The sequence below is a fragment of the Gorilla gorilla genome, chromosome 5 (assembly GCF_029281585.2).
Source record: "Gorilla gorilla gorilla isolate KB3781 chromosome 5, NHGRI_mGorGor1-v2.1_pri, whole genome shotgun sequence".
In the NCBI taxonomy this organism is placed as follows: domain Eukaryota; kingdom Metazoa; phylum Chordata; class Mammalia; order Primates; family Hominidae; genus Gorilla; species Gorilla gorilla.
In genome coordinates this window covers 27,439,872-27,466,321 of record NC_073229.2, presented here as the reverse complement: position 1 = coordinate 27,466,321, position 26,450 = coordinate 27,439,872, and the positions used below count along the sequence as shown (strand labels likewise).

At 37.0% G+C, this 26,450-nt stretch overlaps 1 protein-coding gene across 1 annotated transcript in view; it reads left to right on the top strand.

Annotated features, from left to right (window-relative positions):
• LOC101131940 (uncharacterized) overlaps positions 1-26,450 on the top strand; it is a 167,225-nt gene that overhangs the window by 3,221 nt on the left and 137,554 nt on the right. The window contains 3 exon segments of the mRNA XM_063707283.1: positions 1,464-1,601; positions 1,604-1,741; positions 22,508-22,771. Coding sequence (XP_063563353.1) covers positions 1,464-1,601; positions 1,604-1,741; positions 22,508-22,771 — 540 coding nt within the window.

Here is a 26,450-nt window from a genome sequence, read left to right as displayed (position 1 = left end):
GAACCAGCGAAGAGATGGCTAAGCGGCCATGCATAGTAATTCCACTGGTAAATGACAAAATCTTTGTTTGTATGACATTTCCAAAATTACTACAGAAGATGAATCTGAAATACAAAATGTCACATTTGGCATGCAAAACTATCACAATATATTTCAGTATAAAATTCATAGAGGCGTTTAATTTAGAATGTGTTTAATAACTCACTCTGCCTGCATCAGTAATCCTGCCTTGAGGTTTAAAAAGATTGTCTTATTTATTCACGTTGTTAATTTTTAAAATATTTTTGGAAACCAAAATATTAAGGTTAAGTCTTTATTTTTAATTAAGATTTTCTAATTAAGCCAAAAATAATTGTTATTCCGATTAGTTTTTAAGTATGATTTGTGTGAAAAAAAACAAAGAAAGCTGAACAAGTTTCAGTGTTTATTTAACTATAATTTAATTCCAGAAGCATACTATCTATATGGAAATATATATTATCTCCCACAAACTAAAGTCTAGGCAGGATTAAAAAATGCTTACTGTTGGCTGCAGATTAACTGGTGGTGCTAGTAACTTGGGTTGCCAAGACAGTTAGTAACTTGCTTCCAAAAAGGACATTATTTTTGCTTAAAGTACAAGGTTACAGGATCCTTTGAAGTCAAATAATTCTGAAAAATATTAGGGACTTGTAAGTATAGAAAACATGACTTCACTACATTTGAGTTATTATTAATAATAATCATAGTTTAGTTTTTGTTTATTCTGAAAAAATAGTCCACTAAAAATCTTATCAGTGTTTATAAAGTTTTCAGCACTTATTAAAAATGAAAATGACCTGCTTCTCTCAGCTGTAGGTGAAAAATGAAATTCAAATGCCCTGTAAAATATTCCTGAGTCGTGTCTCTCAGTCACACACAATTCGTGCTAAATTTCAGGAAAGAGCACGTACAGGTACTATCCCACCACCCCCTCCCCCTGCCATTTTTGACTCTCCTTTGAAGCCTGTGAGACAAGTTGACATCATGTTGAGACTCTGGAAGTATCAGATCAAGTGAGGTGTTAGTCTGACCTGTTTTGCACTCCGCTCAACGTGGCATTATGGACAGTGGTTAGTGTTAAAGTTAGGACTGTCACCTTTCAAAGTCCAAATTTGAAGCTTACTGCCCATGTTCACCCACCCGAGATATCTTAGAAGGCATGCTGTGTGGTTTTTAGAAGTGTTGGTTTCCTGTTAATTCTATCTTACTATAATAGATGAATGGTTTCTGATGTCACAGATCATTAACATACCATGCTGAAAAAAGGGCTAAACTTTCCCTCCCATCAACGGCAGGTTTGCCTTTTGACCCCCTAATTATATATCTTGTGTCCTCATCTGTTATCATTGGTAATACCTGACAATTACAGGTTGGATAAAAATAATTGTCTACTTTTTTCCCCCTGAGAAGCCCATTGTTGCTAATTGTGTGGTTTCACCCAGTTCCTGCGTAATTCAAGAACCCCACCTTTTGTGGAGAATGAGCAGTCTCAACCACCTCAGCCTCTGCAAATCCAGATCAGATGCCTGAGGGGCCTTAAAGACAAGGCTCCTCCAGGCTCTTATGTCCTCAAAGTGTCCAAGTGTCCCTGCTTGGTCGACTGGGAGGCTGTGTCTTGCAGTGGTGGCAAACGGAGCAACTAAAGACCAGAACACACTCCATCAGGCACAATGGAAACTTTTATGATGTGGGGGTGTATTTCCACGAAAACCTTTATGTGGTAAGTAGCCTGTCTACATCTAGCCTCTTCTTTTTACTCAGCTTCTCCACTCTTCCTATCTCCACCTTCTATCTTTGTTCATGTCACTTTAGATAAAATACTTTGTGTAATAAACATAAAGGATTTAATGCATGCCTACATTCATTCATTCATTCATTCAGCAAATTCCTAGTAATCAACCATTATGTGCCAAGCATTATATGGGCCATAGGTAGAAACCCTAAATCCTGTGTAAAATGGAAAGGTCATTTTTATATATCAAGAACATACTTTATGGCTTCTTGGTATAATTTTCCCCCTTTTCAGATTGTGCAAGCTGAGAGATCACTGGCGTGTACTTTGTAAGTAATGCATGTGCATGCGTGGAGGAAGTGAGGGTCACTGATTTGAGGCGAGAACCAGATGGTAGGTCAGAAGATCGTTGGTGGGACTGTTCCGGAAATATATGATGGATATAGGGGAATGTGTTTACCATACAAAGGAATTGTAGAGGAGACAGTACTAGGAAAGGAAGCGGTGGGTACGATTAGAAAGTGATCTTGGATGCAGGGATTAAAACAGGGGTGGTGGGAAGTGTTAGGGGTGGGTCAGAGAGCATCAGGTTACCTGGAGAAACAGGGAGGGGCTTCTTTGGGATGTCAGACTGGACGGATTGTGCCTCCCAGGGAGCTCCAGCCCAAGAGAAAATGAAGAAGAGGGGCTCATCTCATGCAGATGGCTTGGATGCTAGGTATGGCACAGACTGTTCCCAAATTTAAATTGCCTTTTACACTATTAACATCAATTTCTTAAAAAAAATTATAATCATGTGATATTTAAGAAGAAAATAATTTTCCTTTAAAATAGGAGTGTACCTTCTTTCCTCATTTTCCCTTGGGTCTTGTGTGAAAAGATATTCTTTTCATTAATTTTATTTTGCGGTATTTCACTAAGGACGGTAATATGCTCTTCACATGAACATATTTTTCAGACAATGTATTGTGTTTATTCTGGCTACTGAATGACCACATAAAAAAGTGTAAGTGAAAAATGAAGCTGTAAAAATGAACAATTTTGTAAAGATCTATAAACAACAAACCTATGCTGCTGTTATTTACCTCCAATATGTGAGAAAGAAACAGATTTCAACCCTCATTTCTCACCACCTTGGCTTTTTAGATATCGAAGACCCTTGAGGACAGTGACTACTACTTTTTTTTTTTTTAACTGAGCAGCAACTTCCTAGTGAATTGTAAGAAATGGAAAAAGTATATAATGTCCATAGAAGCCACTCCATTGAATAATGTGTGAAGTCCCAGATGACCACTTTGTTGTTTAGAAGTTGATAGGGGTTAAAAACAGCAATCAAAACAAACAAACAAAAAGGCCAGGTGCTATGTAGACGTTTAGTGAATGTTGCAGCTCTTGGAGAGGAAAAGATCTCTTTCCAGACCCACCACAGGAGGCATGGCTCAGGTCCCTATAACAAAAGACAGACTAACAAGAGAAAAGCATACACATTTTTGTAATAGAAGTTTTACATGACATGGGAGACTTTATAAATGAAGATCCAAAGAAATAGATAAGCTTGTGTCTTTTTATACTTAGGTTTGATGAAGAGTGGACAATCATGGTGAAATACAATTCGAGGACAAAAAAGTAAGACCTAATGGTAATAAACTGGGGGAACTTAGCAAGGGCTATTTGTTCAGATCCTTCTTGGACTGCCTGTGTTCAGTTTCTTTCCTCTGGGTGTGGGAAGGGTACTGCTCACATGAGGATCTTATGACCTACTTCCGGGGAGAAGTGTGAGGAAAGTGAACTTTCTAGGTTTTATGACTTGCCTCAAGGAAGAGCGGTGAGGGGAAGGTGAGAGTAGCTTTCCTGCTTAATATTTCGGGGTAGCAGATCTTGAATCTTATCACAGTTTAACCCTAATCCATATCCACTTCAAGCTTCAGACAGTTTGGAGAACTAGTAGAGACACCAGCCCTCTCTTTGAAATGGGCATTAAAACTCTTTCTGGGAAAGAATTCTTCGTAAAGGAAAAGAGACCTTTGATAAGATTCACCTAGAAACTAGGCAAGCCTCAGCTGGCTTATCTGTGAGATAGGTACAACAATACCTGCCTACGAGAGGCATGTGAAAAATGACCGAGCTGACGCTTGCAGAAATTCACAGTGCCAATACGCAGTAAGAATTCAGAAGCTTCTTGTATTATTATTGTTATAATTATGGTGTCTCTTTGTTAGTGAAGCCTAAAAATTCTTACCTGTTGGATTTTTTCTTAAATTAATATGATAAATGTGTATATTTCAAATAACCTTTTTTTTCCTTTATTTAAGGTTCAGGGGTAACATGGGGAGGTTTGTTATACAGGTAAATGTGTATCATGGGAGTTTGGTGTACATATTATTTTATCACCCATATGCTAAGCATACTAAGATATTTTTTCCTTATCTTCTCCCTCCTGCCACCCTCCACCGTCAAGAAAGCCCCAGTGTCTGTTGTTCCCCTCTTTGTCAACATGTGTTCTTGTTTTTTAACTTTCACTTATAAACGAGAACATGTGGTATTTGGTTTTCTGTTCCCTGCCGTTAGTTTAAGTAGGATAATGGCCTCCATCTCCATCTATTTTGCTGCAAAGGACATGGTCTCATTCTTTTTTATGGCTGCATAGTATTTCATGGTGTATGTACCACATTTTTTTATCCAGTCTGCTATTGATGGGTATTTAGGTTGATTCCAAGTCTTTGCTATTGTGAATAGTGGTGCAATAAATATACACGTGCATGTGTCTTTATGGTAGAATGACTTATATTCCTTTGGGTATATGCCCGGTAATGGTACTGCTGGGTTGAATGGTAATTCTGATTTCAGTTTTTTTGAGGAATTGCCACACTGCTTTCCACAGAGGCTGAACAAATTTACACTCCCACCAACAGTGTATAAGCATTCACATTCCCCGTAACCTTGCCAGCATCAGAAAACCTTCAAATTAAACTTTTGTTGAGAACAATATAGGTTAGTAATTTTTTTTTCTTCAATAAAGGATCCTAAAGGCCTTGTTAAGAATACTGGAGTATAGGTGAGGGTTGTTAGTCTCAATTGGTTGTGAAGATGATTTTTCCCCTGGGGAGCCCACTTACTGTCAGAACCAGAATCTGAGGATGGGCACCACAAAGGCATCAGGTGTTGGTCAGCTCCTGAACTGAGGACTTGGTCCTCACCATTGGTCTCAAAGAAATTTCAGGAATGTGGTGGTAGCTAAGAATTTTCATTAATAATTTTCTAGAAAGGGTCCAATCAGCCTAATGGACAGTCACATTATTTTGGTGCATTGTAATCAAGTGCCTAAAATTTTAAAGCATGGAGCTGGGCTACAAAAAATATCATTCAAAGAGATTGCTTTTGAGAGCCATCTGCATAAATAACTATTTACATCAAAAGGCAATATAGAATGTTCTTATTATTGTTATTATTTGTTTAGATGTCCATTGTGTAGGAACATTAGAGTGTAAGCCACATCTATTAATATGTTTGGTAGGTAGAAGACATTCCACGTGAGCTGTTGAATGATTGTAACAGGGTATACTACAGATAAAATGCCAGGAGGGATCACAGGATTAAGAAGTGCATCACAGACATCTTCAGGGAGAGGGGATAGAACCACTAAGAGATTGAGGTTGCAAGATGTTCAGAAACCTAGAAGCAGAACTACCATTTGACCCAGGAATCCCATTACTGGGTGTATACCCAGAGGAATATAAATCATTCAGTTATAAAGATACATGCACTGCAGCACATGTTCACTGCAGCACTATTCACAATAGCAAAGACATGGAATCAGCCTAAATGCCCATCAATGGTAGACTGGATAAAGACAACGTGGTATATATACACTATGGAATACTATGCAGCCATAAAAAGGAACAAGATCATGTCCTTTACAGGGACATGGATCTAGCTGAAAGCCATTATCCTCAGCAAACTAATGCAGGAACAGAAAGCCAAACACCGCATGTTCTCACTTATAAGGGGGAGCTGAATGATGAGAACACATAGACACATTGTGGGGAACAATACACCACTGGGGCCTGTCGGGGGTGCGGGGAGAGGGAGAGCACCAGGAAGAATAGCTAATATATGCTGGGCTTAATACCTAGATGATGGGTTGATCTGTGCAGCAAACCACCATGGCACATGTTTACCTACGTAACAAACCTGCACATCCTGCACATGTACTCCAGAACTTAAAATAAAAGTTGAAAAAATGTTCAGAGTGTTAAAAACTGCATCAAGTCGGTAGGGAAAAGCAAAGGCTGGCAATCGCTCCAATAATAAAATGTGTTTTCCCTTCCTGCCAAACAGAACAGAAAGTATCTTGGGCTATTTGAAATAGCAACCCCCAAATTTTTTCCCCTGTGTCAGAACCAACCAAACAAACAAAAAATAATTACCTCCTGCCACAGTCAAGGAAAATTTACTCTTTAACAGCCTGACAAAATGTCACCGAATTACATCTATCCCTTGGTATCACCTAGCAAAATCCTGGATCCCCAAAGAAATACACTGGGCTATTTCACATTCAGTGTATATAAGAAAAGTGCAAAATTCAGGGTGAAAACAAACACAAGAAAAGCACCAAAACATCCAGAACTTGACAGGAAAGAGAAGTCAACTGAGGCTTTTTGCTTTCAGAATAAAAATGCTGTTGCTCAAAGTCCTATTCATTCCAATGGGCTCTACCCAATAACATCAAGTTTTTTCACTAACCACACAATTCTGCCTGCCCGTCACTCTGCTGGTAGTTTGTGGGAGACTGACAGTTAAAACAGTACATTTTAAAGCAATGTAGTTTTGTAATAACAGGAATAAATTCACCAAACACATACATGTGCACTGTGTATATAAATGATATAGGGACATTTAAGATATTTATTTCATTACATTTTAAATACAAGTCTAAGACAGGTTTATCTTTATTCTCAGTCTGTGAGTTGGAGAAATTGGCTTCCATAATGTCGTTTGAGAGTGCAGAGCATCTTATGAATGCTAATTGGAGAGTGATGGTTATGTATTCTTGTGCAAAAAGAAAGAGCCGAGAAGCACTACCCAAATGAATCGGCAGGGCTTCATTCCAGGAGAAGTACTGACTGTGGGGAGGAAAGTCACTGTATACACCTGTAAGGTTACATTTTTAATGGATCTTGGAATGAGGTTACAGTGTTATAGCATCAAGGGTGGCTTTCCTTTGGCATCAGGCTGGGCTAGGAGGCAAATGCATGAAGGTTAAGTGAAAGGATTACTTACAAGTATTTGAGATGGCTCCTGAGGAAAGCAGTGGATATATGAGTAAGCCCAAAGGTGTATCACTCCAGACACCAAAGCACCACTTCCAGATACTATCACTTGGATCTTGTCCCAAATAACTCTACATCGTAATGTTGGTCTTCCAGTATTGTAAGGTGGGGCTGGTCAAATACGGTGAGTTAATTTGTCTCTATCTCAGTCTCCTCATGTAAAATGAGATAATAGCAACTCCCTTATTTCAGTTACTGTAAGAATCATATTAAATCAAGTTAAATTATGGACTCTAAGCTTAGGCACATTCGCTTTGAGTATCTTGCTAAAAAGATTTTGAATAATTCTTTGGCAGAGACATTTGGAGCCTACTTGTCTTCTGACATTTAACCCGGAACTATTTCAAATAGAAAACATTGCCTTCTTTGTTGATGGTGTTCATTAACAATGAATAGGCTTAGATCTCTGGGAAGAAAAATGCCCCAAAATAAGCCTTGTGACTTTCATTTCTGGCAGGATGATGATGTAAGTGTTGAGGTTATCTTATTTTCCCATCCTGCCAGGATCAGGAGCCAAAAGTCATATTTTATTTTCTGATTTTGTTCTATAAGCACCTGGAAATTCTAGATAAGATATAACCAAAAGGATTTTAAATTCATAAACACTCAACAATGAATGGGATCTCCTTGGGTACCAGGAACGAAGAGGAAATTAAAAACTAGAGAGGAAAATGAGTAAACTGGGGCTGTTGCTGCCTGGGAGAGGGGAAAACATATAATCAGTCTTGTTGATCTAAAGGTTTGGATTCATTTTTGGCTTGCATTTTTTACCTTTTTATTTTTATGTACTTATTTTTAATTGATACATAATATTTGTATATGTTTTGGGGGTTCAAGTGATATTTTGATATATGCACACAGTGTGTAATGATCCAATCAGGGTACTTAGGGCTTCCTTCACCTCAAACATTGGATTTTAGCGACCTTTCAGGAGATGAGGCTTTGAGCCTTTTAGGTATAGGGTGTTGAAAGAGCCTTTTCCATAAATTTTGGATACTCAAAATGTGTCTAAAAGGGATAGATAGACAAAAAATGTGTCCAGTAGATGGAGATAAAAGAAAAAAATCTTTTTTGGAGAAATAAAAAGTTTCTCTTTCTCTATGTTTCATTTAAAATACTGTTTCTCCTAATAATCTACAATAGGATTTCTATAATAGAAAATATATAGTGTTTAAAATTAAAAATATTTATCATAGAGATTTGACCCTCTGAACAAAGAACTTCTGAACTGGAAGCCAGAACTGAGGAAACTTCCTAGACTACATCTCTAAGAGATGAAAAAAGTGAAGTGAAAAGTGATTCGTAGTGATTTGCAAAGATTACAGAGAAGGTCTAACATACATATTATACAATTTCCAGAACAGAGACTAGCTAGAACGGGGGAAAGATATGAAGGGATTAACAGTCATTTATTAATTTCCCAGACTCATTGGAAGACATGAACTCTCAGATTAAGGGAACAGAAATTCTGAGGTGGACAAAGTAAAATCAGTCCACTTCTGGACACATTCTAGTGAAACTTCAGACAGCAACAGTAGAGGACTGAAGACAATAGAAGAATATATTCAAAATTCTGAGACAAAGTTGATAAAGAAAAAAAAATGTACTCACCTAACCTATTATTCAAGAGTGGGTCAGAGGTGTCGCAAATGAATACATTTTTGACTAAGGATACTGTATTTGTTTCCTAAGTCTGCTATCAGAAAATACCACAGACCTGGTGGCTTAAAACAGCAGAAATTTATTGTCTCATGGTTCTGGAGGCCAAAAGCCTGACATCAAGGTGCTGGCAGATCCATGCTCCCTCCGGGGCTGCGAAGGAAGGGCCTGCTCCTGCCTCTCTCCTAGCTTCTGGCATTCCTTGGTTTGCAGATCCATCACTCCAGTCCTTCACATAGCCTTCTCCCTGTGTGTCTTCACTTCGTCTTCCCTCTGTGCTTTTCTGTCTCTGTGTTCAAATTTCCCTTTTTTATATGGACACCAGTTATATTGGGTTAGATTCCACCCCAATGACCTCATCTCAACTTGGTTAAATCCTAAAAGATTCTGTCTCCCAAAGAGGTCATATTCTGAGGTACTGGCGGTTAGGTATTCCACCTATCTTCTTTTGAGGCACACCATCCGACACATAACAAGTATACCCTCAATGGAATGCTGAAAGAACTTACAAAGGGTGTCTTTCAATTACAAGGAAAAAGGCAGGAATGAATAACACCTTTGTATTTTTTTTAATTTCTGTATTTGAAATGTTTTGTAATTTTACAAAGGAATATAAAATATGTGCCTTTTCTATTTTAATAAATATAAGGCAATTAAGAGACCTTGAATAACAAATGGAAGAAAAAATGATCAGATAATTTGCATAATTAAATGACTATTTATTCGACTAATTAACTCAATGAAAACTCAAAGTTAAGTCAAAAGGTTGTGGCTACGGCATCTTTAGTTTTCACAAGACAAATGTGCCACAGTTTGGAAACCATAGTTTTAAACCATTCAAATACGTGTGAGAATCTGTCTTGCTTACAATTTGCAAGATAAATAGCTATAAAAATAGTACTATAGGAAAATATTGTTATGAGAAAATTACACAGATCCTTTGAGAGTTTGGTGAAAGATCTTACTCTGGCTTCAATTGTATTTGGTTACTTATCCATTAATGTGGATAAATACAGAATTTTTAGACCAGTACAGAAGATTGAGAGAGAAATGCATTAAATCATTTTTTAAAATGTAAAGTCAGATACAAATTAAGAACTGTGATGATTATTTTCTTATAACTGATTATCTCACATTATTATGCTTTTTGGTGACATTTTGCAATATCATTATTGAACTTTGACAATGGTATCTGAGCTGAAAGAACCTTCTGTTAATTATCAGCTAGAACTGTTATGCTTGCAGTTCTCATTTTCAGTGGGTGTGAGGATTGGCCAGCCTAAAACAATGATACAAATAATAGGTTAAAGAAGCAAAAACAGCAAAATTCAGGCAAAGAACATTGATTAATGAATTTTTTAAAATTCTTAAAGGTCATGTACTCAAGTTTGGCTAAGCCTCAGGCAGATTTAATGAACATGACCAGAGCCTGCTGTATGCAGTAGGTAACCCAGGCTGACTCCAAATTTGCTGACATTACAGGGTTGTTATTTCTGGAAGGATATATAATTCTGGAACAATTTCTTTAGTGGTTCCATTAAGACTATGATTTCCTTCAATTTAGGGTTACAGATTTCATTTTTCACATTATCCCACACCACAAAGAAAATAAAATCATGTCTTGGATCGAGTGCCTATGTCAGCCAAAGGAAAAAAATATTTAATTTTGATGGTACTTAACCCCATCTTATTTGATAAGTACATCTGTTTTTTTGGATCACATGTCAGGGTGTGAATGATGAAATTTAACGACTACTAGTTTAAAGGCAAAAAGTGATTTTGCTTACACTAAATTATGCAATCTTGAAGACTCCTTGAGGAAGAAGTAAACAGATGCCGTCATATGGATGGTATTAAAGCACACGCCATAGCAAAGAAGTTACTGGAACAGAGATCTCAGAGAACAGAATGTGGCCACCCAGGCTTCCTTATGACAGAATATGGACGTTTATTAGTCTCTCACTTTCAAGAAGTTCTGTTGTTTAATTATTTGTGATCAGATGAGGCTTTTTCTTTGGACAAAGAGAATAAAATCAATTTAATTACTAATAAAATCTTTTGGGGATGCTATCATAGGAGTTTATTTTTGTATATTTAAATGAAAGGACTAAACACCGTAGGCCAAGATAAGGCAGAATGGTGATTCAGTGTGTGTTTCATAACCTGACTAGAATTCTGGCTCTAAAACGAACTTAGCAATGTGAGTTACAGCAGTTTCTCAATCTGCCTGTGCCTCCCCTATTTCAACTGCAAAATAGTCATCACAATAAGCTCCATCTCCTTAATCTTACGATGTCACCACCAGTAGGGTACTAGGTCAGAGTAAATGTTATAATTCAGCTCAGTGCCTGACATACTGAAAGACTAAAATAATGTTTAACTTAAAACAAACAAGCATTAAAAAACCATAAACAAAACTCAAATATACGCCTTCAATGAAATTTTGGTTAACTAAAGAATGTCGTTATTCTTCCTGTTCATATCGTGTCCGTGATTATATTGTTTGAAAGGATATATGAGCTGCTGTGAATGAACAATATTTATATTTTGATATCTTACATCCTTCCTTTCTAAAACTAGTGAAGTTTTTAGATCCAGGTAGAAAGGAAAAGTTTGCTTTTCTTTGCTCTAATCCAATATGAATGGTGCCCGTAGAAGAAGAGGAGATTAGGACACAGATGCACACAGAGGGAAGCGTGTGTGAGGAGACAGGAACAAGATGGCCATCGGCAAGCCAAGGACAGAGGCCTCAGGAGAAACCAGCCTTGCCAACAACTTGAGCTTGGAATTCTAGTTTCTAGAATTTTGAGAATACAGATTTTTGTAGCCAAGGCACCCAGTGTATAGTACTTTGTTATGGCAGCCCTTTCATACAAATACAGGAGGGGCTCATGAAAAACTGGTGATAACAAATTGTTCTTTATTTTCTGGTAAGAAAGGAGGAGCCACAAAATACTTCAACCTTTTAGAAATCAACATATGAATCTGGCATCACTGAAATGAGCTTAATCTGTGATAGGAGGGGTGCCTGGCTCCCCTGTTGCTTTCATTTAGCCACATTAATGGAGGTTTTGGGTAATTGTAGGGTACACGTAAGTACCTCAGAGAAAATCTTACTGAAACTTCGTGTGCTGTTAGACTATTTCTTGGATCTATAGAATTTTTAAAAAGTATACCAGCCAGTTAATATGTATATATCAGTGTGGCAAGGTGTCATTATTACAGTAGTAGATGGGTACCATTTTTGTTTTACTGGAGGGAAATCCAATATGAATAAAATAGCAACGTTTCAAGCATGACATTTAATCCATGCATGTAAATCAAACTGAGAATCTATTATTCATTATTAAAAGGGTGGCATATTTTTATTACACTGAGAATGAAACACAAACACTGTGAAAAATTTAGTGCCTTTTCTTGAAATTTTAAGACACTTATCATGTAGTCATCTAGCTGGGACTGGCACTCACTTTAAAATATAGCCATAAAATTAATAAGTTTGAAGTTTTATGCCCGAAAAAAGGATGCTCAATTTCAGTGAAATAGGCAAATTTATTTTTTATTTAAAGCTTCCTAAATACTTAAGATGGTCAAGTACTTCAGTAAGCCTCCAAGTCTGATATGTATATGAAGAATATAGTTCATATTCCTGTCATTATTAGTCATGGCCACCATGTTCTTCCCTGAGGTGCTTCCTGAAAACCGCATATATCAGAAACTGATTAAAATGACCTAAAGTATTAATTCTTAAACATTTTGCAAGAGGTTATTTTCTGTGTGACATTTAATATCTAAGAATTGAAATGATTTTAATAACTCATAGGAAGGAACAGTCTTAGGAAAACTAGACTGGCACATGATTGCTTTTATTGATTATTGGTTATTACCATTAATAATGGAGAGCTCTGGAGTATATTATATTGTGCAGCTTTAGAAAGTTTTTCATTATATCAGTTGGAGGAAGTCCCTTTGTGTTAGTTCTTAAAAGGGTCACTTCTGCTGGTTAAGGGGATCTCGGACTTGTGAGACTCTTGATGGCCAGTGGCCCTTCCTCAATGACATGGGCAGTCATGGGGCATCCTACTTCCAGCCATGGCCTCTCCCAACTCAACCCCCCAACTTGCTTCCAACTGCTACTGCACATGTGCCTCTCCAGTCAAGCAAAGGGACACCCCACTCTCTTGCCCCTTGTCCCCACGAAAACAAATGAGAACTTGACCCAAAGTGTAGTAATGAAGAACACATCTTTAGCGTGAGGCTGAGCAGAGTTGGAATCCTGGTTCTGCTACTTACCAGCAATCAATACTTCAGGAAAATAATTTAAAATATCACTGGCCTCCGTTTTCTCATTTGTGAAATGGGAAACTAATATCTAATTCATAGGGGTTTTATGAGCATTAAATAATGTGATGTATCAGCTCTTTAGCATAGTAGATTGCATGTAGGAAATAACTGGCAGCTATAGTTATTTTTATCTTTATAACAATAGTCCTTCATGTACAATGTTCTCTGCCTTCCTCTGTGTGTTGACTTTCTACAGTCTTTCAAAACATTTCTTAAAAAAGTCTCAGTCAATCCTTTCTTAATTTTCTCCTTTGAGAAAACTCAGTTTACACTAAATGTGATGCTACTTTTGTCTACATTACTTGCTTCTGGGTGATGTGAGAGGTTTTAAGGCAATGGGTACAGAAAGTCACTGTATCACTTATTCTCTAGGAGGAGTGGGAGAGTACCATTTACTGAGTGTCTGTAGTGTGCCAATTACATCACTATGCACTTAACCTATACTATCAGTGCTAACATCACACAACCAAATTCATTGTTAAACCCATTTTGCAGTTGAGAAAAACTGAGGTTTTAGAGATGAGAACTTGCTCAGATGTTTGAAGCTGAACTTAAGTCCACATGTGAATGATTCCTCAGTCCAAACATCAAGGTTCACAACATGCCCTAAAGGAAGCAGCAATCACTGATATATTAGTTTTTCATATCTGCAAATTACCCACCAATTTCTATCCTTTTTCTTCGTATTTCTATCAGATTTGTTTCTACGTCTAAAGCCAACCTTCTCTCTCTTTCCAGTCTCTGCTTTCTGCCTCTCAAAGGATAGGCTCTGTATTATGTAATAAATTAACATTCAGGAAAGAGGCTGTCACATTGCATGACATTGACAGGTGGTCATTCAATCTTAAGAATACTTGGCAGCACCAGAATGTAAGATTCCTAAGAGTAGGTATTTTGGTGTTTTGTTAACTTCTGTATCATCAGCAACTAGAAAGGCATCTGTCTTAATAAATATTTTCAAAATAAACAATTCTAAGACTCAGAGTCACACTGAGGTTGTAAAAGAGACAACCATTGACTACCTTTTAGTTGAATTTTTTTTTTTACTTTAAAACATTTTTGGTGTTTATGCAGATTCACATTTTAAATTTTATAATGCCATAAATCCATCTTTGTCCTTTGTGTCTGTTCTCTACATCTGTTCACATCCAATGTATTCAGAGTTAAGAATGCCCTAGTTACAAAATAGTAGTTCTTGTTCACTTGGCATGCAGTTCAACAATCAAATCATTTTGAATTCTCTAAAGAGGAGGAACTTGCTTCTATATTTGAACTCACTCACATTCAGAGGGAATATGCTGTAATATTTCGACATCTATACAAAATGCTTTACAATTACTTTTAAGGCATTAATTCTCCTATGAACACTGAGTGAAGTCACGAAGGACTGAGTAGGGCAAAGAATTTTTCCAAGGTCACACTGCCTGTTAATTGCAAAGGATGGGCCTGGCTATCTTTTCCCGTCATCTGCCTAGTACATATATAAAGCAATAGTCAATGACTTTGAACTGATGAGGCTCTCAAAGCTTATGGTGGTGGCAAAAAACAGATTTATGTTCAAACAAAATCATCACTAAACTCTGGGACCAATAAAGGTCAATTTAGCAAACTGCAAATCAGGTCATATCCAGCCTCTGCTCAAGATTTTCCATTACGTTTAGATCTTCACTGCATCTATAATAAGATCCAAAATGCCTTACCTGGGCCTTCAAAGAGTATATGATCTGGCTTCTATCCCATTATCTACTTTCATTGCATTCTAGTTTTTTGCTTGTGTATTTTAGTTCAGCCGCACTGTCATTCTCTGAACACACTGAGCTCATTTCTTGCTGCAGGGCCACTGAATTCATTACTGCTTCTTGCTTAGTAGGGTTTTCTCTCACACCTTGACATGGCAGTTCTCAGGGTAAGGGTTGCTTCCTTAGGCAAGAGTTTCTTAACAGAATAGCCCCCTCCTGTAGTCATTTTCTAGTCCATTGCTATTTATTTTCATTATTTCAGTATCAATTGTGACAGGCTAAACATCACTACTGATGAGGTCTCATATATATTTGTTTATTGTGTATTCTCTTTCCTATCAGACTATACTCAGTGAGAGTAGAAAGCTTTTTGTCTCACTCAATTATTTTTATCCTCAGTGCCAAAAGTGGTGTCTAAATGCAAAATAGAGATTTAATAAATGTGCATGAATGATTGAAGGGAAACACTAAAGTCAGAGATAGGGGGTTTTGATATAGTCAACTCAATTCAGTAGCTGGAGAAACATGAGCAAGTCATTACTTTCCTAAATCATTTTCTTCAATCACCTGTAAAATGGGCTAATGTCGACAACGTTACAAGGTTGATGTGCAGAGCAAATGTGATAATGTGCATATAAGAGCTTTGTAAGATATAAAATGCTGCACAGGCATTAACTTCATTGCTAGATATCTTTGGTGCAATGTGGGCTGCCCAAAGGGAAAACGTTGATGAGCAATTATTGCCAAAAGTTTTCTCCTTTCCAAATGATATATTTCCATGCTCCTTGTAAAGCCATTTGTGGTTAATTTGTTGGTCTTTGATCTAATCAGGCTGCAGATGTTCAGAAATGCCATCTTTTTGTGCATTGAGGCTCACTCACTGGAGTTTGTAAAAGTAATGGGCTGTGCCCAATTTTTCCCCAATGTGTTCAACTCTCAGGGACAATGAAGGGAAAGATCTATCTTTTGCCTAACAAGGAAAAACTAAAAAGAAAATTCGACTTTTTGTTTTCACAGTCAAAAAAAAAAAAAAAAGTGAGAGAGAGGAGAATCCCAGAACTGAACTTTCTAAATTAAAATATTCAATTAGATTTTTTCCATCTCTCTAGAGTGAAATATTCATAGTTGAACATCTGAGTAGCATGTGAAGAGATGAGTTATGACATATTGAGGTTGAGGTCAGGTAATGGAATTGCAATATAATGAGATGACATACCATATATTTTCTCTTGATTTCAGTCATGTTTGATTGAAAATGGTGGAAAGGTCATGTTGCTTAACCAGTAATTATTCAGGTATGACTCAGTTAGATTTTAGGCAGAAATGTAGTTGTCGTAAGCAGTAGAGGATCCAACATATGATCAAGGATTCACAAACCTGGCTTGCTTATCTTTGTGTCCACACTGGGTGGTGATTCTCAGGAAAGTGTGGGCTGAAGGACCATCTGATTCACAATTACCTCACATTCTTGTTAAAATTCAGAGTACCAAGCGCTACACCAGACTCACCGATTCAAGGTAAGCATGAGGTCTGGGAAGTCTACACTTTCAATAATCACTCATGGGTAATTCTTTTACAAACTAAATTTCTGAGACTGAGAGTTTAGGGTCTTGAAAACATCACAGTATGATTGTTGGTGCTTCTCAAATAATTAAATTCGTTGTTGAGAAATTGTAAAATTAGATTCAGGGACTTTAGGTTTGCGAGATCATGGAATTGTGCCCTTCATTTAAGGAGAATTTTTATTCAGAATTATTCATTTGTAAGCTACTGGTAAACTTAGCCCTTTAGAAAGACTTATTCTTTAAGAGTCCCTGATAGTAGGATTTTATTGGAGTAAAAATGCTTTTTCTTGATAGGCAATACGTCTGTTTTGGTTACCTGAACTCAAATCAAGCAATTTAGGAGAGAGAGAACTGGCTAGATACAGAGAAATATCTGGAAGAGGAGCCCCAGCTTCCCAGTTTGTAGGAATCCTGAAGAGCGGTAAATAGGATAGAGCAGAATGACCTTGAGGTCTCTCACCATGAATCCGAGGTGGGTTGTCCCTAGTTGGCCCCTCCTACATTCAGGAAGCTTAGCGTGACTGGCTGTGGTGCAGATTGCCTAAAATCAGATCCAAGCTCTACCCTCCACATCTGTTTTGTATGACCTTGGGCCTTCCCTCAGTTGTGTTATTTGTAAAATTGAGTCTATAGAATCTACTTTATAGGATTAGATGGCTATTGAGTTAATAAGGATAAAGTAAGTGCTTTTAAAAAGTGTCTTGCACTTAGGACATGAATGTTAACTGCTGATATTACACCAATTTTTAAAATTAAGGAACCCAAAAAATAATTTTCCTAAAACAGGAAGCTGGAACTACTAAATTTGACATGAGAATGCTGGTTTTCCCATGGTGTAGGAAGTAAGAATCTCTCTCTTCCGTTAAGAAGCAGTGACAGTTGTAGTTGTTACTACCCTGTGTTCTTGATCCCTAGGCCAAGATCGGTTTCTAAGAATAGCTACTTTTTCTTATCCTATAGCAGAAAGACTGGAGATTAGAGCTGATTTACCTATTTATTTTTCTGGACTGAGAGAATAGAAAAAACAGTAATGGTTTTATGAAACTTTCAGGGGGATAACCTAGATGACTCTATTCTGTGGCTTCAATTCCCACTCAGGTATTCAGAATTGTCTGCCTCAAAGAGAAAATTTTGTTATTTCTAATGCACATTAAGTATACTGATTTGCTGTGTTGACTATCAGAGAATATCAGACTTGGAAGATATCCTTGAGTTTAGTTCCCATTCTCCTTGTCTGACACACCGTCCTTGGGCCTGTGTCTGGATCCTATCAGTGTCTCTGCCTGTACATTTGCTTGAGAACCTGTGGATTAGAAATGATAACCTCAAAGGTCTTGTCCAAACTGAAGACAAGATTCCTTGATCATAATGAGCAAAACACCTTGGGGGAGGAAGAAGAATTTCCTGATGAATAGGCTTTCATGAGAAAATAATTCTCTCTCTCTCTCTCGCTCTGTGTGTGTGTCTGTGTGTGTGTGTGTGTGTGTGTGTGTGTACAGGCATTTGAGAAAATAATTTTGACAATATTTAATATGATAAGTATTATACATGTTAATATGTATTTAAGTATGTGTTTAAGAGGAGACAAAATTAGAAATTTAGATTGCTATGATACTGCATTAGGGTCCTGAATATGATGCTAAGGAATTACAATTTATATGGTAAATATATGATGTCAGTTAGGCAAAAGCAACCAAAAGTAGAGCTTACAATAAATCAAGTTTCTGGAGACCTTTTGTGCAGTGCCAGGAATAAAAGTAACTTTATGTGACCAGAGGAAAGAAGCAGGGCAAAGAAGTGAAAGTTAGATGTTGCCACATGATTTATAATATTTTATATTAAATTCAGAATTTCATGATAAGGAAATATGGATACTTGCCTAAGTGTGTTCCTTTGACAGCCATTAATGAGTTTTTTGTTAGAGATCATTGATGAGTCTTTATGATTTCTCCTTATCTTTGATTTTCAATCAGTTTAATTATGATATGGTTGGGTGGTATTTCCTTTGTATTTCTTCTGTTTAAGATTTTCTGAGCTTCTGGTTGTGTAGATTGATGTCTTTCATCAATTTTGGAAAATTCTCAGCCATTATCTCTTCAAATACTTTTTCCTGAACTATCATCTTTCTCTTCTTATTTTAGGATTCCAACTGTATGTGTGCTAGACTGTTTATTATTGCCCCACAAGTCTTTCATGCTGTAGTGTATTTTACTTTTTTATTCTTTTTGACTTTATGCCTCAGTTGGAATAATTTCTATTGACCTCTGTTCACCTATCCTTTTTCTGTTGTGTCCATTTCTGCTGTTATGCCCGTTTAATAATTTTATTATTTCAAATACTTTAGATTTCTGTTCTAAACATTTTTAAAGTTCTCTTCTGAGCTATTGAAATCTTTTACCAGCTATTTCTATCTTTTCCTCTAATTTTGGGTCCTATTTATAATGATTGTTTATGATCTTAGTTAATTCCAACATCTGGCCATTCGTGGGTCAGTTTCATTGATTGGTTTTCTTTTGTTCATGCATCACATTTTCCTCCTTCTATGAATGTCTCACAGTTGTGTATTATATGCCAGATATTGTATATAAGCCAATTACAGAGACTGGAGTGGAAAATATTTCTCCTCCACAAGGGCTGATCTCTCTGATCAAATCAGGAATTGAGCTAAGCTGAGGTTGGGTTTATAGCTTTAGTTAGTTTTAATTTACTACCAGTTTCAAAAGCTTTAAGCTGTAAAAGGTCCCTCCTTTCATCTGGGCTTGCTTATCCATGCACCATGTAACTGACATTCTGCTCTGCTCTCCAACACTGTCCCAGGATTTCTGTGCCACTGAAAATCTCTTTTTGCTCCCTATCTAGACTCAATTGCCCACGTGCTGCTGAGCACTTGTTAAAAGTCCCAAGGTTCAGAATTGGTAAATAGTGAGAACTTGCTCTTTGTCTGAAGCTTGTATGTTTTCAATATTCCATAGAGCCCATGATTGTTAAAAGTTCAGCCACTTTCTCTTTCCCCTGCAAAGTAGTCTACCCAGTGACTGTTCTGCTTCCTCACCTGTTTCCTGGCATTAAAGCTGCCTCTATCCTAGTTCATATACGAAGCATTTATCCCTCTGTGAGATTTAGTTTCCCCTAAATTTCTGTGTCCTCAGTCTCCCAATGGGTTAAAAATATAATTATTTTTCCTTTTTATGATGGAAGTGTTGGTTACTTTTGATCATCTCCATCATAATCAGAAGCAGGACCTTGAAGGCTCTCTGATTTTGAAATCACTTAATATACTTCTTTTCTGTAAAGATAATAATCATTACAAAAAATCAGAAAGTCCAGAAAAATGAACAATGTTTCGTGAATATGCATGTTTATAATTTTTGCATCATTTACTCTAGTCCTTTCTGGATTGTTTTAATTTAAAAATATACCAAAAAGTAATTTTAAAAGTGTATCCTTTACATTTTTAAAGTGTAAGGAATTTTGCTTTCTCTTCCAATCCTTCATTCAACAGTAAGACTTCAAAATTCCCATTTGCTTCTTGGATTCCATTTTTTCTCCATTCACCTTTCACATGTACCTTTTGCAAAGTAGAAGATCAAATGCATCACCCTTATGCTATGCAGTGGAATTCAGCTTTGTAGCAGCTCTTCCTTCCAAAGGGGTACTCTTCTCTTTTAACTTTTATTTTAGGTTTGGGGTTCATGAGATTTGTTACATAGGTAAACTCGCGTTGTGGGGGTTTGTTGTACAGATTATTTCATCACTTAGGTATTCAGCCCAGTACTTGAGGGTGGAGGGTGGGAGGACGGAGAAGAGCAGCATCACAGGGGTGTTCTTCATGGCACTCATTAAATAAAGGGACTCTGAGGCTCTTACGATCGCCACCTACCAGGACTGTCATGACGGAGGGCATTGATAGTTGGGGGAGACCAACACATATATTTTTCTTAACGTATGGTATTTAACTACAAAGCTACTGAAAAATCCTTATGGGAATGTCACTTCATAGGACAGCTATGGAAGTACTCAGATTTGTGAAAAGGATCTTCTGCAAAGTACACTGAAATTTAGTGGCCTTTCTTGCCAAAGAGGAAAGGAAGAATTACAAGCTACACATTGCAGGGCAGAAGATTTCTGCTACAATCTGCAGCAAAGGAAAGGCACCAAACGAATAACTACAACTGTTATCAGATAAAGTCATTTCCTTTATTTAATAATTTATGGCTTTTATTTTCCTTCTCAGTATCGGTGACTAGGTTTGGTCTGGTTCACACGCTTAACTATTTTAGAGGCTGTCAGGGTAGTTGTGTATGACTCCTCCCATCTTGTAGAACGCGCTGAGATGAAGTTCCTCTTGAGCTGACACAGGACTGCATGGTGTTAATTATTGTGCTTGGTAGCCTTGAACTATTTCTCATACGCTCAAAAAAAAAAAAAGATGCTGCTGTTTTGCATGTTTACAGGTGTATTTTAACCTTGATTATGTTATTTTTCTGTTTATTAAAATGAACTATTACTAAGTCATCTTAGAAGTGGTTGGGATGGTCCTAGAAGAAATAAATTTTAAAAAGGCACGTTTCATATTTTCTGAGAATTTTTGTATTTACTAAGTGCATAATTACATTAACTTTGAGAAGAATGTATTTATAGCTTTGTTTTTTATTGATGAGAGAACTCAAGTGCATGGAAACTTACATATAAAAAAAGAGAAGTGACTTCCTAAGACTGCAACAAAATTAATGATAGAATTGGGTCAGTACTGGACAAATTCTTAATTCCATCTACTTTGAATGTATAGCTGAATACATAGGAGTTTAGTGTAACAGGGGCTCTAGTTTTCACTTCTAAATGCAGGGCTAAAAATAGATGAAATTATTGTCAATAGCATCAGTTCAACTTGATCTTTAAATGAGGGCCCAAAACAGGATTCTGACTCCATTTCTTCTCCTTCTCCTGATTTAACTTTTATTTTCGTATCACAAAGGTTACTCACAGCCAACTAGCCAAATGAAAAGTACAACTTGAATAAGGTTCTCTTTTGTCAGTAATTTGTGCCTAATGTTTTTAGCTTTCTCATAGGCTATCGTAAAAAGAAAGATAAATCTGGTTTAAATAAAACCTGATCCTGTTAATGGTTTAATAGCAGCTGCCACAGGGCTATGGCATTTTTCAACAGATGCCTCTGTTTCATTTTATACCTAAACTAAGTCTTGGAATATTTATAAAAATCATATACAATATACCTACACACTTTTGGTTAAATATATTGTTTAAAAATAGTCTAAGTCCCAATCTTTGTCTACTTGTAATTATCCACACAAAATTCTAAAAAGAAATCCAAGGCTATAACCCATTTTGTTAAAAAGATTATTTATATTTATGTCTTGCATTTCTCTAAATTTTGTTTTAAGGTCATGGAATAAGCTCCATCTCTACATCTGGGGACTTGATCAGCGGCTTGGTCATTCTGATTATTTCACCCATCTTTACACTCAGTTCTATTTGTTTAGCACTGACAACTTGCTTATACAGCATGTGCATTATAGTGTCAACTGACATAAACAGAAAAATCACAAAATTAAATAGGACTCTATTTTTTCTTCCAGAGGTGGACTTTGGAATAATAATTCAAGTTATCATCATGGGTAGGATAATTTGCAATAATTTGTTTAACCACTTTTTAAAAAGCATTTGTTCTGTGCAATGCAGTTGTGCTGGGTACGTGAATGACACAAAAATGAATGGCAGGCGTTCAAAACAATGACTATTATGGAAGATAGAAATAGTTATACAGTAGAGGTGCCAGCTCGATCAAAGAGGAATGAAAACACAGACTGCTATGAGAGTGAACATGTTGCAAACTTGATTTCTAAAACATATAAAGTTCAGAATCTTTAACCGGCAGGGTCAAATTTGTGTAGGTCACATTTTCATGGTTGCTCAATTACCTGGGGCTGGAAAGATTGTTTATGTAAATACATCCAATAGTGAGTTTTCAAGGGCAAACCACAGGAGTATAGACCAACGTTTTACTTAATTCTAAATTGTCTATAAGCATCACTGAATGTAACGTGTTTCTAAAACCACAAGTGTCCCAATCTTCTCTTTTCTTAATGTTTTTCATAGGTGCTCCCTCAAAAGAAAAATGTGAGCCCTGGCATGGCTTTCTTGTTTGAACTCTTTCTTCTTCATGGAACATACACTTGCCTGGACCGGGCTGTGGGCTGGGCAGTGTTCCCTTTGTGTAATAACAACTTTGATACAGTGGAGGGAAAATTTAAGTGTCCCCTTCTCTGAGGACATTATGACCAGAAACTCGGTAACTTTAGGAAAATTGAAGATTTGATTTGCCTGGACTTGGACCACTGGCTGTGCAATCTCTATTTTCAGGTTTGCAATATGAGTTTTTAAGTGGCAAGGAATTAAAATGTTTTCTAAAGCTGCTTCTTTCTAGCCTTCAGCTTCCTTTCATGCCATTGGAAAATTTAATAAGTAAAGTAGCATAGAATGGTAAAAGTTATTACATCTTAATGCTGATTTCTGATAATGCAGATTAAATAGATATTTAGAAACAAGGAATAAAATTATAGAATTAGTGGGAAATTTAAAGATCACTTAATAAAATCTTCTATGTTGTGAATGGACCAGAGCTGCCACCCAAGTCTCAGTTCACAATCTGTCACTGCTGGGGTGGAGTGTGCAGCTTCATCTCATCAACATGAGGATGGAGCTCTGGTAAGTTTCCTTATCAAGGCGGATCACTTGATGCTAGGAATTCAAGACCAGCCTGGCCAACATGGTGAAACCCCATCTCTACTAAAAAAATACAAAAACTAGCCAGGCTTGGTGGCGCGCACCTGTAATCTCAGCTACTTGAAAGGCTGAGGCAGGAGAATCTCTTGAACCCAGGAGGCGGAGGTTGCAGTGAGCTGAGATCGCGCCACTGCACTCCAGCCTGAGCAACAGAGCAAGACCCTATCTCAAAAAAAAAAAAAAAAATGTTTACTGAGCTTCTATTGTGCGTTGGGCATTGCCTCCTCTAGGGATGCAAAAAGGATAAGGATTCCAGCACATTTGTAGTGCGTTCTTTGTACCCAAATTTATTCTTCCCGATGATGTTTTTCCAGGTTGTTTGTGTCATATAATGTCATAAATTGTTCTTCTTCCCCTTCATATTCGAAGTTTTCTTTATATCTATGTAATGTATCTGTCTGTCTGTCTGTCTACCTATCTATCTACTTACCAAACTGATAGAACTATTAAATTGGGTGTTCCCAGGAAGCACATGTAATTTCGTCCTTAAAATCAGTAACAGTCTCCCTGTTTCCTATTTACTTTGCGTATAATTACCTAGCATTTTTTCTTCTTATCTAATTCCATTATAATGTTTTGCTGAAATATCGTGTTGGGGCAGTGTAGGTATGCTATTAATAAAATAACGTTTATATGAATATGTACCTGCCTATTCATTCTGGAAATAGTGCCATCCTAAGATAAATCTGATTGCACAGTAGAATTCTGTGGGAAGTTTTAGAAATACTATTGCCTGGGTTCTAGTCTCAGATACTTTAATTTAGTTGTTTTGTGGTGGGGTGTCAGGCATCAGAACTTTTTGAAAACTTCTAAGAATCAGAAACGCTGATATAAATAAGCTTAAAGAGGAAGACTATTATAAATGAATGTAAAAAATATTGAAAATTTATCTAAAGGTTGAAGATAACTATAGAAAATCCATAAGAAAATGTTTTAAAAATTGGTGGCCTGAATGCCATACCAAGAGTCAAAATAAATATAGCCATAAGAAGGTAAAGTTTGCGCTGGGTGCGGTGGCTCACGCCTGTAATCTCAGCACTTTGGGAGGCTGAGGTGGGTGGATCACCTGAGGTCAGAAGTTCGAGACCAGCCTGGCCAACATGGTGAAACCTTGTCTCTACTAAAAATACAATAATTAGCTGGGCGTGGTGGCAGGTGCCTGTAATCCCAGCTACTCAGGAGGCTAAGGCAGGAGAATCGCTTGAACCTGGGAGGTGGAGGTTGTGGTGAGCCAATATCGCGCCATTGCACTCCTCCAGCTTGGGCAACAAGAGCAAAACTCTGGCTCGAAAAAAAAAAAGGGTAAATCTTGGTCTAGCTAATGTGGAAGACATCTATAATTATTAACTGACTTTTTCACTAACTGTTTTCTAAAATTCAGTGTTCTACAAATTATGGGATGGAAAGTAAGAAACAGCTTTGTTTTATAAAAGATAATTTACGAAGTACTGTTTTTCATTATGAAGACAGTTTATATTTGAGGTTAAATTAGAAGTAGTGTTTAAAACTTGCAAGCTCAAGAAAAGTGGGTATTTTTTAGCAGCATTAAAATAATTTGACGACCAAAATCTACTTGAATTTGAACATATTACTAAAATTTGCCTCGTTTTTTTCTGACTTTCTATTAAAAATACTTTGTAGAGAAAAAATAAGGAATACTATAATTTTTTTGCAGGGCCCAGCTGGCATTATCCATTAGAGATGGATGTGATTGTCCACTAACATTCTTATTTGATAGACAATAAAAATAATTTTCTCCTTCTGAAAATTTCATGGGGAAGCGAGTGTTATTAATTAGAATAGTAACATGCAAGATGCATGATTTTCTGATTGTAGGCAGAATAAGTAGGCATGTAGATCCTTCTCTCTCATGAAGACAAAAACAAAAAACTTCTGTTCTGGAAAACTCAGTTTCCTTTTATGTGAAATTCTAAAATATGTGGATTTGTCCAATGTAAGTTTTCTTTTTTTTTTTTTTTATTATACTTTAAGTTTTAGGGTACATGTGCACATTGTGCAGGTTAGTTACATATGTATACATGTGCCATGCTGGTGCGCTGCACACACTAACTCGTCATCTAGCATTAGGTATATCTCCCAATGCTATCCCTCCCCCATCCCCCCACCCCACAACAGTCCCCGGAGTGTGATATTCCCCTTCCTGTGTCCATGTGATCTCATTGTTCAATTCCCACCTATGAGTGAGAATATGCGGTGTCTGGTTTTTTGTTCTTGCGATAGTTTACTGAGAATGATGATTTCCAATTTCATCCTTGTCCCTACAAAGGACATGAACTCATCATTTTTTATGGCTGCATAGTATTCCATGGTGTATATGTGCCACATTTTCTTAATCCAGTCTATCATTGTTGGACATTCGGGTTGGTTCCAAGTCTTTGCTATCGTGAATAATGCCGCAATAAACATACATGTGCATGTGTCTTTATAGCAGCAGGATTTATAGTCCTTTGGGTATATACCCAGTACTGGGATGGCTGGGTCAAATGGTATTTCCAGTTCTAGATCCCTGAGGAATCGCCACACTGACTTCCACAATGGTTGAACTAATTTACAGTTCCACCAACAGTGTAAAAGTGTTCCTATTTCTCCACATCCTCTCCAGCACCTGTTGTTTCCTGACTTTTTAATGATTGCCATTCTAACTGGTGTGAGATGGTATCTCATTGTGGTTTTGATTTGCATTTCTCTGATGGCCAGTGATGATGAGCATTTTTTCATGTGTCTTTTGGCTGCATAAATGTCTTCTTTTGAGAAGTGTCTGTTCATGTCCTTTGCCCACTTTTTGATGGGGTTGTTTGTTTTTTTCTTGTAAATTTGTTTGAGTTCATTGTAGATTCTGGATATTAGCCCTTTGTCAGATGAGTAGGTTGCGAAAATTTTCTCCCATTCTGTAGGTTGCCTGTTCACTCTGATGGTAGTTTCTTTTGCTGTGCAGAAGCTCTTTAGTTTAATTAGATCCCATTTGTCAATTTTGGCTTTTGTTGCCATTGCTTTTGGTGTTTTAGACATGAAGTCCTTGCCCATGCCTATGTCCTGAATGGTAATGCCTAGGTTTTCTTCTAGGGTTTTTCTGGTTTTAGGTCTAACGTTTAAGTCTTTAATCCATCTTGAATTGATTTTTGTATAAGGTGTAAGGAAGGGATCCAGTTTCAGCTTTCTACATATGGCTAGCCAGTTTTCCCAGCACCATTTATTAAATAGGGAATTCTTTCCCCATTGCTTGTTTTTCTCAGGT